Below are 15,738 nucleotides of genomic sequence, written 5' to 3'. Positions count from 1 at the left end.
CCACCCACAAAGACCAGGTCCGCAGTGAGGTTTATTAAACTCAAGTACTGGACCCTAGAGCTCATGTTGGAAGAAAGGACTTCCGGAGCAGGGTTGAAAGATTGGCACCCTGAGGTGTGTCCTTGGTCCCTTGGACTAGTGTTTGAAGATGACCTCACTGATCTGTCCAGGCATGGTGTAGAAGACAAGGAGGAGAAAGACAGTGATGAGCGCCAGCAGCAGCAGCAGCACCAGAATGCGCCAGTACCGGCGCCAGATGAAGAAGACGAAAGTCTTCAGGGGGTTCACGAACCAGTTGAAGGAGGTTTTGGGGCGGCTGTTGGGGAAGGATGGAGTCACATGACCAGGAAACCCCTGCCAGCGGCCCCACCTCCCTAAGCTCCCGCTACTTACTTGGGCTTCTCCAGAGGCTCAGGCTCTTTTCTTCCCTTCCCAACTGGCCGGTTCTCTGCCTCCTCCACAGTCAGCAGTTCAAATTCCGCCTCAACCTTCCCCTAGAAGGAGATGGTGAGGCCGTCAGTGGACACAGTCCAGCCCTGAGCCAGGCCTTAGCCACTACACTACGCACCGTGAGGATGTAGACGTTGCCGCCGGTGTCCGTGAACTCCAGGTCCTCTGGCCGTCCCTTCCTCCTCCTCTTCCGTTTCTTGCGACCCTGAGCCTCTCGGGCCTCTCGCTCCACATCTTCCACTTCCTTCATCTTCACTACCGGCCACCAGCCCCGCAATCGACGACAGCGAAACAGATTGCACCTTGGCCCAGCCTCACCAAGGGCCAGTCGAACAGAACAGTGCTCAGGGTCCCGGGCCCCCCTCACCATGTCTGGTAGCTGCAACTCCAGGGAGCCTGTGAGAGCACAACTCACGAGGTTAGGGTGAGGGGTCAACGAGGCAACTCCCGAGTGTTGCCGAGTACCAAAAGGGAAAATACCATGGTCAGGCCACAGCTATAGACTTCCTAACCAGTCAGCTACCAGCCTGTCAGGTCCCAACTGAGGGACCATGCTGCCAAAGCAAGGATCAAAGGCCACAATGTGAATCCAGAGCGACTCCAGAAGGATCCGGGGGAAAGACTTGAGTAGAAAGGAGGTTACTACATCATGCCCCCTGAACACCATGGTCAGGTAGAAAGCAATGGTTCAAGCCTGGGGTCTAAAATCACAAGACTCAAAGTTGGGTCGGAGTAGGAACCAAGGGACAGAGAAAAAACAGTGGAGGCAAGGAAAACGAGGACAAATCAAACGTAGGCTTGAGGCTAGGGAAGCTAAGTACCAAGGAAGTCGTTGGCGGAGATGCGGTCGTAGTCCCAAACCTGCATCACCAGCACAGCTGGCTGCCGGAACTCAGCCTCCTCCAGGGCGAACGGTCCGGGCTTGCGCCGGACGCTCACCTCCCGCTCCGTAGGCAGGTAGTCAAAGCGAAACACGAAGCGCCAATTGAAGTTGCCCTCTCCAGTCAGGGAGTTGAAGTGGACGTCTGTCTCCTGTTTGTCATGCTCCAGCCCCTTGACCCAGCTGGGTGAGGAAAGACACAGCCCAGGGCAAGATGGGTATTGGGGCTGCGGCCACACCCAGAACTCAGCTCCCGGAGCACAGAGGGCCTGGACACGGTCCCCATTTACAGTTCCCTTAGGACAACCGTTTGGCCAGCCCTACCTTTTCACATAGATGTCGCTCGACATCTCTCCTGTGAGCGGATTCACGTCATCCAGAACCACATCTTCCGTGTTCCAGATGACAACTCTGAGCTCATAACTGGGGACACAGTGGTTTCTGACTGTTGAGAAGGATCCTGGGAGTGTCCGGCCCTAACACACTACAGCCCTTGTTTGGTTCCCCAGTGACTCTTAGACTGAGGTGGTGGCACACAGGACTGTAATCCCGGCTGCTCCAGAGGTGGCAGCAGGAGCATCAGAGCTCAAGGTTCATCTCTGAGGCTACATGAAACCTTGTCCCCAAACCACAACAGCCAGAAAATCTTTGATCATTGTTCAATTGGTAGAGTGCTTGCCTAGTATGCATGAAGTCCTGTGTTCAGTCTCTAGCACACATACATGGCAAGTGGTACATGTATCGAGGGGGAGAGGCAGGAGGATCGAGAGTTCAAAGGTCATCCACAGCTGCACAACTAGTTAAGGACCTGCTGGGGCTACATGAGGCCTTGTCGCGAAAGACAAGAAGCAGAGGGTAACGGGGTCAGATGTCACTGACCACGCCCCACTACAGCAATGGCAGCACCAGGTGAGTTCTGACTCAAGCAGTACCAGGAGGTTCTGCTTCCTAAATTCTTGGAGTCAGGAGCCTGAAACCTTGAGTGATTCAACATCCACCAGCTGCAGGGTTAGTCACATGACACGCCATCCAAAGTTCTGGGTACTGAAAAGTCTGAGTAGAAAAGACAGCCAGAGATGGAAGGGACAAGAACCAGCAGAAAAGTGCTGGAACAACCTGGTTCTTCCCCGGAACGGCCCCATGGCTGTCATGGGGTTGCCTGGACATCTCTTCTTCCCTTCATTTATTGATTCTCTCTGGTTTTGTTTAGTTTAGATAGGGTCTCATGTAGCCCAGGCTAGCCTTGACCTCTCTGTGAAACAGAGGCTGCCCTTTGAACTCCTGAACCTGCTGTCTCTGCCTTCTATACAAGGAATATAGACAGGCATACACTACCCTACCAGTTTTCCCTCTGACTCTGCCCAGCCACACTGTCAGTCTATGCGGTTCTGGTGAGATAGGCATCTACCCGACTCTAGGTTTGGAAGAACCACCCAGAACTGGCCAATCTGTGGTATTCCAGCCTTGCCCATGGTGACAGCTTCAGAGAGGAGCATCTAACCCCCAGCAGACAATAGGAAGTGGCTCTCAGCTTTTGTCTAATAGGATTGGGTTTTATTTCTGCTCAAAAGGCTCTCTGAATGGCTGGAGAGATGACTCAGTAAAAAGAGCACTTGTTACTCTTCCACAGGACTCAGGTTCAGTTCCCAGGATTCACAATGTGGTTTACAACCATCTGTGGCTCCAGTTTAGAGGGATCTGGCGCCCTCTACTGACCTGTGCAGGCCCTAAGCTTGAATGCGATACACAGACATACAAACATGCAGGCAAAAGAGCCATGCACATGAAAACGTGAAAAGAAAAAAAAAGGATCCTCCCCGAGAGGGACAGAGCCCGAGGTGGAAAAGGACACGGCTGACAGTCACCAGGCATCTGGACCAGTGTCTGAGTGACGACACCCTCACAGAACTGCACTCGGGCTAGCTTGGGCTAGCTGGGGCAGGAACAGGGTGTATTGAAAGATACAGACGCCCAGACACCCAGAACTCACACCTGCCCATGAGCCTAAGTCAGAAGTCTTGGCTCAGTGGGGGCTCAGATTTTCAGAGAGTAGAAGGGTCAAAATTCTCTCACCTGATTGGCTGCCGAGGCTTGATGTCAACTGGGGGTGGGGCAGGCACATCACTGGGGAAGATGTCAATCCACATATGAAGGGATCCCTAAAAGCACAAAACCAGGCTGCAGGGTCTTGCTAGAAGAACCCTTTCCCCTACAGCCTTGAATCTGGTGGCTGCCCTGTCCCCAGGGGGAAAAGAGCCAGGGGCAGGAGTTACTGGGCAGACTGGGCAGATTTGGGGGTATTTGGATGAAGGCAGAGTCTGAAATGAGGGTCCCACAGCCAAGACTAGGTTTGGGTTCAGGGAGAGGAAACTGAGGTCAAAGAGTAGGATGTGGTCTTGAGGCCCGAACCTTAGTGAGTGAGGATGGAGGCCTGACCCTCATTGGCTCAGGGCTGGGGACCCTGTGGGACCAGAATTGGAGATAGGGTGTGCAGCCCATTGCAGGTTCTCACTGACACCAGGAGCCAGGGTTAGCAGCAGTGTAGAGTGTGGCTTGGGAAAAGGGTCCGGGGTCAGGAGTCTTGGGGAGTCGGGGCCCTTCACCTGCAGCAGCCCTGGGCTGCGGGGATGGTACAGGGGCCGTGTTTCTACATGTTCGGGTACCAGCTGGATCCCGAGTCCTGGCATCTCCTGCCAACGCTGCAGCACGAGCAATGCTTGAGCCTCTTCAGAAGCCTCATTTCTCACCTTGGGATCTCTGCCGTCTGAAACAGGGGGATGTGGACCTGTCACCTCCTCAGTTCAGCTGAGACTAATGCTACATTCAATAAAGCCTGTGGTCTGCCAGGCAGGGCGGCTCACACCTTTAATCCCAGCAGAGGCGGGAGGATCTCCAGGAGTTTGAGGCAAGCCTGGTCTACATAATGAGTTCCAGGAACAGACAGAGCTATGTAGAGACCTCCTTAACAGCTATGTTCCCAACCCCCATCCCCACACCCCCCAAAATAGCCTGTGGCCTGGGAGAACAAGTCCACCATTCACAAAAAGCAAGAGCTGGGGGAGGGTGCTGCTACTAAAGCTACTACCTGTGAAGAGCCAGCCGTCACGATTACTCAGACCCTGTTTAGAGACCAGACCACCAGCCGCTTGAAGTCTGAGCTCAATTCCATAGCCACAGACTGTATAGATCTCTGTATCCTGTGTGCTGAGGGGTTTACTACCTAAGATCATTTTCTCCCTGCATCGAGGAACTGTGCCCTTACTCAGCCAAACTCAAAACCATCCCTGTGCCTGCTGCCATCAGTGGGCTCTCCTGGGCATAGTAGCCTGGCACCTGCTGTATCCTGTGTCTTAGTCTGTCTCCCTCGTACTCTTTGTGGCCTGCCCAGCAGAGAGGGTCTAGTACCTGAAGGCAGGGCCTCGGACGGTGTCAGGAAGACTCTGTTGCCCACTTTGACAGCCCCAGCTCGGTATTCTGGGGCGGGGAGGCCACAGCGCTGGCACAATCCCGCCAGAATCTGTGAAGGCCGGAAGGCATCGCGCCAGGCGTTGTACCCGTCCCTGCAGGCAGAAGAGGACAATGCATGAGCTAGAGCAGTGTGTGGGCACAGTGGGGCCCAAAGAGGTCACATGACTTAGTACCAAAACCCCAGTACCCAAGTTCAAGTCTTGGCTATTGAGCTGAGACAATTTGCAAGGGATGAGAGGCGTTTCCCTTCTGTAAGAACTGTAGCTTGGATACAAGAACGGGGCTGTGACAGCTGGGGAGATGTGATTGTTCAGCATGTAAAGGGCTTGCTGCATAAACATGAGGACCTGAGTTCAAATCCCCACAGCCCACATGAAAGTTGACACGTAGGGCAAGTATTCGTAATCCCAGCACTCCCATGGGAGAGGAAGGTGGAGACAGGAGACGCTGTGAGCTCATGAACCAGGTAGTCTGGCTCACAACAGTGATGAGACCCTCCCTCCTAAGATGGACAGAGAAGAGTAACACCCAAGTCTGTCCTCAGACCCTCACATGTTGTGGAACACATGTCCCCAGATACTATATGTGAATATACTCAAACATTCAAAATATAATAAGATTAAATGCATTCTAAAGGGAAATGTGAACTTGAATGTGTTCGCTTCAGGAATGGGCCCTGCCAGACTCACACATCATACTGGGAGGCCAGCCCACAGTTGGCTCTGTGGTGGCTATAGAATCTATTTTCCAGGTCAATGTGGGTCTCCCCAATGAGGTCATCAGAGCCCACAAGGTCATGATCAAATATGGCCACAGTCAGCTCTGGCTCGGCTGGAAGGGAGATGTTCAACTCCAGGACCCTGGGCAGAAAAGAAAAGTGGCTAAGGACAGCTCCACGCCCTCCAAGGGGACCTGGGGTAGCGGTGTCCAGTTCCCCACCATCACCAAGTCAGCAGCCTGGGCAAGAGCCTGTGGGGAGCCCCAGACCCCCCACTCTCAAGTCCAGGGTCCAGCCTCACTCTCCAAAGATGGGGTGGAGTTGCTTGGGGATGTAGCGTTCCTTAGTGTCCCGCTGTTCCTTGCCAGCGCTCACCACCACATAGGGGTCTGCCTTGCCGTTGGGATCCGCGGGAGTCAGGTTGGTAGCCTAGGGGGTAGAATTGAAATCCAGTGGAGTCAGGAGAGACACCATCCTTGAAACTGAAGCCCTTGTCGGACCGATCACAGGATTTTGCAAGGTGGGGGAGGTCAAACCAGGGCTTCCTCCACACTGGTCAAGCACTCTATTGACTGAGCCACATCACAGCCCCGGCCTCTTCTCTGTTACAGTGTGAGAACCATCCACAGTATGAGGTGTGTTTAGAACTCACTGGGGCATCAGAGACGCAGGTGGCACTAGGGCCCGTCTTCCCCAGCCAGCTGCCGGTGCCTATCCAACGTTAACAGTTCAGCCGGGGATTGTAAAGTTAGAAAAACCTACTCTGTGACTCAACCCATAGAATGCACCAATAGGATGCAGTTTGGGGAGGGGACCATACCAGACATTGGGAAGATTGTACTGCCCTAAAGAGTGTGGTCAGTGAGAACTGGAGGCTGGTGATGGAGGGCAGAGAAATGTGATAAGGGATATCAAACTCACTACTTTTGCCAAATTGGCATGCCAGTCATTTTTGCCTTTTGTCCACGTTGGGGCCTGGCTTCCAAACTGAAAAATAAATCTGTCTTGCTTTTGCTACACTGAGTCTCCAGGACTTTTATTATGAAGTGAAGGTCAGTGTTTCTCACCTACATAAAGAATACACTACTCATCTTCCTTCCCACTTTCCTATCTGGAATTATTCAAGGACACAGAGATCTTCATTATTCATTTTTTCAGCTGTATAATATACTCTGTTGTTCACCCATTGTGTGACTGGGCACTTGTTTTTACGGTAACTTTTTATTTTTAGAAATATGTGGGTTGTTTTTTTTTCCTTCAAACTGTCCAGTCACCCTTTTTTCAGGACTGGAGATCAAACCCAGGGCCCCCTGAATACTAGGCAAAGGCTCTACCATACAGCCACATCCTCAGCTGCCTCTTTTTAAGTATTCCTGTGTGTGTGTGTGTGTGTGTGTGTGCACATATGTGTACACGCCTTCCTCAATCACTACCTTGTTTTTTGAGATTTGGTCTCTCACTGAACCAGGAGCTCACTGATCCAGTCATGCTAACTGGCCATCCTGACCTCACCTTCTCTGTGCCGGAATTATGGGTGCACACTGCCAAACCCCACATTTTGCATAAGTGCTGGGGACCCAAAAGTCTTCACGTTGGCGCAGCAAACACTTTACCAACTGAGTCATCTCCTGGTTCTATGCACTTTTGAGACAGTGTCATGTAGCACAGGCTGCCCTCAAACTTGCTTTGTGGCGGAGGATGACTTTGAACTCCCAACCTTGTCTTCACCTCCTGAGTGCTGGGACTGCAGGCATGTGCACACCAGCTTTGTGTGATTCTGAGGTTAATTTGGAGCTTTGTGTATGTTGGGAAAGCTCTGGCTCCAGTTCTAGACTGGCCTTGAACTCACAGTCCTACCTTAGCTTCGTGTGTGCACACATGGGGAGGTCCAAGGATGACTCCACAACCGCAGGTGTTGGTCCTCCGTGGCCATCTTTTTTTTTTTTTTTTTTTCTGGTTTGTTGCTGTTGTTTTTTGTTTTGTTTTGTTTTGTTTTTGAGACAGCATCTCTCACAGGACTGGAACCAGCTAGGTTGGCTAGCCTGGCTGACCAATGAGCCAACTGACCTCTCTCCACCTCTCCAGTCTTGGGATTACAGACGTGATCAGCCACACCAACTTGTTTGGCTCTTTATGTTTGCTTCCTTGTTTTTGGTTGGTTGACTCCTCTGACTTGGTAAATTTTTGGTTTAACTTTATTTTATGTGTATGGGTATTTTGCCTGCATGTATGTCTATGTGACACATGCATGTTTCAGGCAGCGGCCAGGAGAGTGTCAGATCCTCTGGAACAGAGAAGTTCCAGAGGCTCGTGAGCTCCCGTAGGGTTCTGGGAATCCATCCTGGTCCTTTGGAAGAGCAGCCAGTGCTCATAACTGCTGAGCCATCTCTCGGGTTCTGGTTTGGTATTTCGATCCTCCTGCCTCCAATTTCCAAATTTTGGGATTACTGGTGTGTACTACACCCAGTTATGGCTTGGGGTTGTTTGTTGTTGTTATTGATTTTTTGTTTTTAGTCTCACTATGTAGTCCAGACTGGCCTCAAATTCACAGTAATCTTCCTATCTCGGCTTCCTGAGAGCTGTGATTACAAATATGATCCTAAAATTGCTGTTTCCTCTGCCTAGTGCTGGGGATGGACCCCAAGGCTCAAGTGTTCTGAGCCAAACTTCAGCTCTCAGAACTGAGTTTTCTGAATTGAACAGATAATATAAATCTCAGTCTTAAATTGATGTGTGGTCACTCTAAAGACACATTCCCCAGAAAGACCCTGTTTCCTAAAATGGCTTCTCTTCCCCGCGGGCGAGCTGCCTCTCAGCAGCTTTCAAGGAGGTCCTGCTTCATTCAGGGTCTGGTTTCCAGCCCTTCCTTTGCTCAGACTCTAAGAACCCAAGGTCAAGGTTCAGGTGTGGACAAACAGTGTTGAGCTGCCATGGTTGTCTTGAAACTACAGCCACCTCGCTCAACGAAAAGGGAAATTCCCCTTTCGTCAAAGCTTTGTGTTCATTGGAAAGACATCTAACATGTCTAGACATACAAAGGCCTCCAACTCAGAGCACCCTGTCTACCACATTGCTAGACGACACGGTCAGGATGAGTTCACTACCTAGCATTACCCTAGGAGGGTCAGATGGTGACACAGAGTGGCTCTTCCAGTGATGCCTTAGAATCCCTAAGTCAGGTCATAGCATCTGCTCCAATGACAGGGAGAGAGGGACAGAGGGACAGAAACCTGCTTGTTCCCTGTTTCTTCCCAAGACTCCTTTAAGAAACTTCCAGGGCCCTGCTGTCTGCATGACAGACATACAATGGAAGGAGTTATAGGGCATTTGACCAAAAGGCATTCTGGGATTGGGGATCCCACACTACACCTTTCAGCCGCCCTGTTCCTAGACCAAAGTGTGCATAAGTCTTGCCACAGACGAGCTTTGTGAGGGGAAGAGGTACCCTGAAGGAGCCGGCCTACCTCTGTTGCCATGGGGATGAGCCAGGGACTGAGGACACTTACCTTCACGACATACACTCTAACCAGAAGCTTGATGGGCCGGTTCTGGGGGATCCCCCTGGAGATCTGAGGCTCCGAGAAAGATGCTGCCTCTGACTCAGGGTAAATGAGGAAGGAACCCTGAGGTGGGGGAGACAATTACATTAGATTTATGTGTGAGTGCTTTGCCTGCATGTACGTCTGTGAGCTTGGTCCCCGAGGTCAGAAGAGGGTGTCAGATTCCCCAGAACTGGAGTTAGGGAAGCACCCTGTGGTGCTGGGAATGGAACCCTGGTCCCCAGCAAGAGCAGCCAGCGTTAACTGAAGAGCCACCTCTCCAGCCTGTAAGCTTTTCCAGTCCCTTCTCAGCCTCCTTTTCTTCCCCGAAGTATACCTTGAACTTGCCCACAAAGTGTCCAGATCCTTCCTCTCCATCTCCAGCCTGGCCGCCTTGCCCTTTGTACAGGGGGAACACATTCAGCCAGTCTTCGAAGTGGTTGAACTCCTCCTCTAAGGAGTTGTTGTAGATCTGAAAGGTGAGGGGTATCAGTGACAACTCTGTACCCCAAGTCCAAGGGGCATCCTTTTCCCCAACACCCCATCACCTTCAAGGTGGCGATTGCTTTCTTCCGAGGTCCAGAAACTTTGGTATCAGTTCTCCCCTGCTCCTGGGCCTCCCTGTCCGCAGAAATGAGGTGGGTGCCATCTGAAAACAGCAGCGAGGTAAGAACTGCGGGGAGAGCCAGGTGGTGGTGGCGCACGCCTTCAATCCCAGCACTCAGAGGAAGAGGCAGGTGGGTCTCTGTGAGTTCGAGGCCAGCCTGGTCTACAGAATGAATTCCAGGACAGGCTACAAAGCTACACAGAGAAAACATCTCGGGGGGGTGGGGGGGGAGAGAGAGAATGTGAGTGTGAGGATAGAGCAAGAGCAAAAAGTTGCAACTCTCACCTGGGTCCCCAGCGTCCTCCATCTCATCCTCATCGAAGTTGGACTGAAATCAAAAGGCAGGTCAGAGATCCCCTCCCCTCCTTGGCCCACCCTCCCTCCAGCTACGCAGCCACTTCTTTGTTAAAGTGGCCTTTATTGTCCTATGCTGTTGTCATCAGTCACCGCCACCCACTTAGGGTCCCTGAGCCCTTGAAATGAGGTCAGTCTACACACCACATACCAGACTTACTGGGAGAATGTAAAATAGCTTATTAATTTTTATGATAATTACTGGTTGGAACCATATTTTATATATGTTAATAAAACATTATTAAAATTATTCTTATTTTCCCTTTTATTATTTTATTTTTATTTTTATTTATTTTTTTTTTTATTTTTCGAGACAGGGTTTCTCCATAGCTTTTTGGTTCCTGTCCTGGAACTAGCTCTTGTAGACCAGGCAGGCCTCGAACTCACAGAGATCCGCCTGCCTCTGCCTCCCGAGTGCTGGGATTAAAGGCGTGCGCCACCACCGCCCGGCTCCCTTTTATTTTTTAATGTGGCTATTAATAAAATTTTTTTTTAAAGTTGAGACAGAGTCTCATGTTGGTATAAGCTGACTTTGAACTCCTGACCCTTCTGTTACCAACTCCCAGGTGCTCGCTGGTATGTGCTGAAGAGCTAGAATTCTGCACTCATTTTTTATTTGTTTTTGAGACAGGTCTCACTTTGTGTCCCTGCCTGGCCTGGAACTCTATGTAGACCAGGCTGGCCTCGAACTCACAGGGATGGAATACAGGGATTAAGGATGTGCACCACCATGCTGGGTTCATGTTCTATTTTGTTAGACAACAGAGCGCTGGGAGGCAAAAAAATGTCCAACTACTGAAATTATGTGAAAGAGGAGAAGGCTGCAACCAAGAGCTCTGGAGCACGCAGGGTCTGCTGGACGAGACTCCCCCGTCTTTTGCCCCTCCATTCCTGCTGAGGCCCTGCTCCACCCACCTGCCCCTGGAGCTCCTGCAGCGAGGCGTAGTACTTGGACCACCAGTCCCTCTCTTCTGGATCTGGGATGTCCTCCTCCAGCTCGGGGCCTTGACCCAGGAGCCCTGAGGTGAGCTTCTTCAGAGGAGCCTGAGGTGGAGAGGCCCTTGCTGCTCTCAGCCAGCACCACTACAGACCCTAACACCCCTTTCCAGCCTCAGGAATCCCATTACCTTCAGGATCCGGCTGGATAGTCCTGCTTCAGCCCCGAAGGGGTCTCGAGACTGCTCTCCTGGGAGAAGGGAAGAGAGCCCATGAGTTCAGGCCAGTAGACATCAGACTCCAAGCCCCACTGGGTGCTCCACTGGAGCCATTGCTACCAGGACCCAGAGGGGCTTCTATCTGTGGCTCCTATGGAGAAAGACTCCTAACCTTGAGGTCTCTTTGGCACCAGGTCTCTTGTATCCTCCTCTGGTTCCTCCTCCTCAGGGGGATCCTCATGACCCTGGAGTGTGAACTGCAGCATGTTGGGGACAATATGGGAACCCACAAGGACAGTCCGGCCAAAGGCCCGGCGCTCAATCACCAGGATGCTGAGTGGAGGCTGCAGGTATGACTGTTCTGGCAAGTCCTAGAGACAGGAAAACAGGAAGTGATTCCCAGCCCCGGGAAGGAGGAAAGGAGCTCAAAGTGGTGGGGAACAGGGCATTCTGGGCTCAGCTCTGCCACACTGTCAGTCACTGTGGCCTTCTGACTCTGTACCCCAGTTGAAGAGGGGACACAGCCCTGGACTCACGGACTGTTCTAAGTATGGTGACACAGCGATATGAAGGGACTTTGTCACCTATGAAGTGTGACCAGAAACACAGGTTAGCGTTTTTCTTAGAGGATGAATGCTCAACCTGCAGATATAGTCAGAACCATTAAAATATGTATGGATTTTGACCAAGTGATTGCCTAACTATCCCTGGCACCCAAGGAGGACAAAGACTGTGATTATACCACTAGTTAGATCACTGGCTCATTATATACAAAGAGGAGGAAAAATAGAGCTACATCAGAGAAAAGCTTCTACCTTTCCCTGGAATTAAATTATTATTAGTTTTTTAAAAGTTTTTAGTAAGATGCTATGTAGCCTTGGCTGGCCTGGAACTTGCTATGTAGACCAGGCTAGCTTCAGAGTTGCAGTGATTCTCCTGTTGCTGCCTTCTAAGTCCAGGGATTACAGAAGTATGCTACTATGTCCTAAAAATGAGAAAAAAATCTGAAGTAAATTATGAAAAATCAGTATCCAGCTGTGGTGGTGCACACCTTTAATCCCAGAACTTGGGAGGCAGAGGCAGGCGAATCTCTGTGAGTTCGAGGCCAACCTGGTCTAAAAGAGCTAGGCCAAAAAAGAAAAAAGAAAAATCAGTATCCACACTCGTGACTTTTTCTCAACTGGTACAACCTAGAACCACCCAGGAAGAGCGTCTCAGTGAGGGAATATCTATGTCATCAATGGGCCGAGGAACAAAATAATTACTGGAGACAAAATGATATTCTACAGTGGTAAACTGGGAGCTAAAACAACTGTAAACAAAGATGTGCCAAACAACAGAACTCAAAATAACGTAAAAAGTGACAGACGAGGCTGGGGCAGGGGTGGCCAAGCAGTGCCGCACTTGTCTAGCGAGTACAGTTCAGAGGGTCCAGTCCTCGGAGCTGAGAAGGAGCGGTGATGGAGAGACACAGATAACAGCTGGAGATCGCAATGCCCTTACATTGATAATGGGCAGAATAACTAGATAGAACAGATAACAGCTGGAGATCGCAATGCCCTTACATTGATAATGGGCAGAATAACTAGATAGAACAGATAACAGCTGGAGATCGCAATGCCCTTATATTGATAATGGGCAGAATAACTAGATAGAACAGATAACAGCTGGAGATCGCAATACCCTTATATTGATAATGGGCAGAATAACTAGATAGAACAGATAACAGCTGGAGATCGCAATACCCTTATATTGATAATGGGCAGAATAACTAGATAGAACAGATAACAGCTGGAGATCGCAATGCCCTTACATTGATAATGGGCAGAATAACTAGATAGAACAGATAACAGCTGGAGATCGCAATGCCCTTACATTGATAATGGGCAGAATAACTAGATAGAAGATGACAGCGAAGGTTTGGTCAGGAGGTGTGAGACTCGCTGTGAAGCAGGTTGACCCAACTGACCTATCTACAGACCACAGAGCTCAACAGGAGAGTAACTCATTTCAGACGCACAACGGGAAAGTGTGTGCTGCCCCACTTGAGCCTTGGAATAAAGAATGAAAGGGAACCCCTTAGTATAGTCTGAACATATATGTTCCCATAAACGCATCACGTGGGACATAAGGTGATAGTATTAACTAGGGTCTTTGATGCCCAAGGTGTGGTGGTACACACCTGTAATTCCAGTATTTGGGAGTCATGGGATGCATGACAAGTTTGAGGACAGCTTGAGTTACATAGTGGGTCTTTGCCACTGAATATCAGGAACAGGATTGACTGGTTTTGTGTTTAATTTTTGCAGTTCCTTATATTTCCTAGATATTAACCCCCATCTTGAGTAGATAGCTTGCAAAGATTAAAAAATATTTCATTTTAAACTATGTGTGTGTGTGTGTGTGTACATGTGTGTCTTTGTAGGGCATGTACACAAGACAGGTGCCCAGAGAGGTCAGCGATGTCAGAGACCCTGGAGCTGCACTGATGTGGCTGCTAGGGACCCGTTTCCTCTGGAAGAGCAGCGCTGGCTCTTAGTGGCTGAGCCGTCTCTGAAGCCCTAGACTGTATTTCCCTTCTCATGCCTGTATTTCAGAGACTGGAGGGATTTTCTTTTATTTATCATTCAGGACTTTGGCTAATCCTTCCATTCAACAGAGGCAAGAGAATGCTGCCGGTCCACAGGTTAATTCAGAGGTCAGGGAACCATAGCCATGTTCATGGCTCCCACTGCCAGCTTTTGTAGGTTCTATCAGAACACAGTTGTGGGCATTTCTACTCCGTCTATTGCTGTTTCCCCTATAGCAGCCAAGCTGAACAGTTGCAGATGAGATTCCCAAACAGTTAGTCTTTAATGGAGAACGCTGCTCCTGATCAGTGTAGCATAGCCATCTGGACCTCACTACCTACTGCCTGCTCCACGCCACTGCCCACAGCCCGTGTCCCGGCCTCTCCTTACCACCGTCACATGCTGAACAAGTTCTGTGAAGTTAGGGTTCTCACGGTAGCTGGCCAGAACTTGAGACTCCGCGCGTCTCCCTGCCACTTCTAGAACAACCTGGGGCCTTTCCACTTCAAACAGGTGCACATGACCCAGGCCTCGCAGACCCCAGAACAGCACCTAAGGTTGGAAAGGGGGAGACTGAAGGGCTTGAAGCTGACATGGGGCCTCCAGGCTGGGGGAAGGAAAAAGAGGCCTTGCGTGCTTGTCTTTACCTCAATACGGAACTCCCGGAGCACAGGGCGCACATGTGGAGGCAGGGCCAGGTGTCCGGAGATGGGCTGAACTAGGGATGACAGATCCTGGGGCTCCACATCGCTAGGCACTGAGGGCTATAAGAAAAAATAAATCAGAATTCATGTCAAAACAGAGAAACCCTAGGCTTAGGGATGGGTCATGGGTTTCTGTGGTGGGTTAAAAAAAAATGGCCCCTAAAGAGAATGGCATTAATGAGAGATGTGGCTTTGATGTTGGAGGAAGTGTGTCACTGTGGAAGTGAACTTCAAGGTCTTCTATGCTCAAGCTACACCCAGTGAAACAGTTCACTTCCTGTGGCCTATGAGTCAAGAAGTAAGGACTCTCAGCTCCAGCGCCACATCTGCCTGCATGCCGCCATGTCTCACCATGACAATAATGGACTAGAACTCTGAACCTGTAAGGCACCCCATGAAATGTTTTCTTATCAGAGCTACCATGGTCATGGTGTCTCTTCACAGCATTAGAAACCCTCGCTAAGACAGTCTCTGTGAAGCAGAAATGCAGGGCAGCCAGACAAGGCTGGATGTATAGGAAGGAATTCCCAGAAAGCAGACGTGTGTACAGAAAGTGGTGAGGGAACCTGAGGCGTTCACGAAGGATAAACCCAGGATGAACAGCAGTCTGGATTCTCTAGGGCTAGAATCCTGGCAAGATAAGCCTTGGATGTATGTACATCTATAATTGTGGGGTCAGGGTGTACATGAGGTCACCCCAAGAGAACCCTAGAGACACATTCTCTTGGGAAAGAGACTAGACAGTTACCCTTGGGACACCCTGAGACTACATGGCCTAATGAATAAGAATGTGTACATCCTGCTAGCCAGGCCAGAGTATTCTAACCTCGAAGTGGCCGCTGTAGTCCATTTCAATTAGTTCAAACGTAGCAATGACTTCTCCAGCGGTCTGTGATCCCTTCCTCAGTGGGAAGAACTGCAGCTCCGGGCGCTGATATGGGTCCTCTATCAGCTTTACCCTTGGGGCTGCAAGTGCCCTGCCCAGGAACACAGAAGGGCCCTTGTGGGAGCAAAGCAGGGAGGAAATAAAGGAGATATAACTGGTTGTGGTGGCTACATCTTTAATCCCAGCCCTTAGGAAACAAAAATGATAACCTCTATGAGTTTCAGGCCAGCCAGGACTACATCGTGAGACCCTATCTCAAAAATAAATGTTGGGGCCGGGCGGTGGTGGCGCACGCCTTTAATCCCAGCACTCGGGAGGCAGAGGCAGGCGGATCTCTGTGAGTTCGAGGCCAGCCTGGTCTACAAGAGCTAGTTCCAGGACAGGCCCCAAAAGCTACAGAGAAACCCT

The 15,738-nt window shown here is 50.5% G+C and overlaps 1 protein-coding gene across 1 annotated transcript in view; it reads right to left on the bottom strand.

The window, feature by feature from the left end:
• Nucleotides 1-95: 95 nt before the first annotated feature.
• Nucleotides 96-15,738, bottom strand: part of LOC130881562 (fer-1-like protein 4) — a 34,941-nt gene continuing 19,298 nt past the window's right edge. Inside the window, exons 26-45 of the mRNA XM_057781189.1 lie at nt 15,271-15,444; nt 14,388-14,504; nt 14,131-14,292; nt 11,343-11,541; nt 11,144-11,202; nt 10,932-11,060; nt 9,948-9,990; nt 9,604-9,704; nt 9,393-9,527; nt 9,023-9,139; nt 5,818-5,945; nt 5,488-5,658; nt 4,736-4,890; nt 3,934-4,094; nt 3,404-3,489; nt 1,655-1,753; nt 1,272-1,513; nt 569-846; nt 394-494; nt 96-316 (exon numbers count right to left, since the gene is read on the bottom strand). Coding sequence (XP_057637172.1) covers nt 136-316; nt 394-494; nt 569-846; nt 1,272-1,513; nt 1,655-1,753; nt 3,404-3,489; nt 3,934-4,094; nt 4,736-4,890; nt 5,488-5,658; nt 5,818-5,945; nt 9,023-9,139; nt 9,393-9,527; nt 9,604-9,704; nt 9,948-9,990; nt 10,932-11,060; nt 11,144-11,202; nt 11,343-11,541; nt 14,131-14,292; nt 14,388-14,504; nt 15,271-15,444 — 2,838 coding nt within the window. The 3' untranslated portion in view covers nt 96-135. The remainder of the gene's footprint in view (nt 317-393; nt 495-568; nt 847-1,271; nt 1,514-1,654; nt 1,754-3,403; nt 3,490-3,933; nt 4,095-4,735; nt 4,891-5,487; nt 5,659-5,817; nt 5,946-9,022; nt 9,140-9,392; nt 9,528-9,603; nt 9,705-9,947; nt 9,991-10,931; nt 11,061-11,143; nt 11,203-11,342; nt 11,542-14,130; nt 14,293-14,387; nt 14,505-15,270; nt 15,445-15,738) is intronic.

Source organism: Chionomys nivalis, chromosome 9 (assembly GCF_950005125.1).
Source record: "Chionomys nivalis chromosome 9, mChiNiv1.1, whole genome shotgun sequence".
In the NCBI taxonomy this organism is placed as follows: domain Eukaryota; kingdom Metazoa; phylum Chordata; class Mammalia; order Rodentia; family Cricetidae; genus Chionomys; species Chionomys nivalis.
The sequence above is the reverse complement of the archived record's forward strand: the minus strand, read 5'-3'. Positions and strand labels throughout refer to the sequence as shown.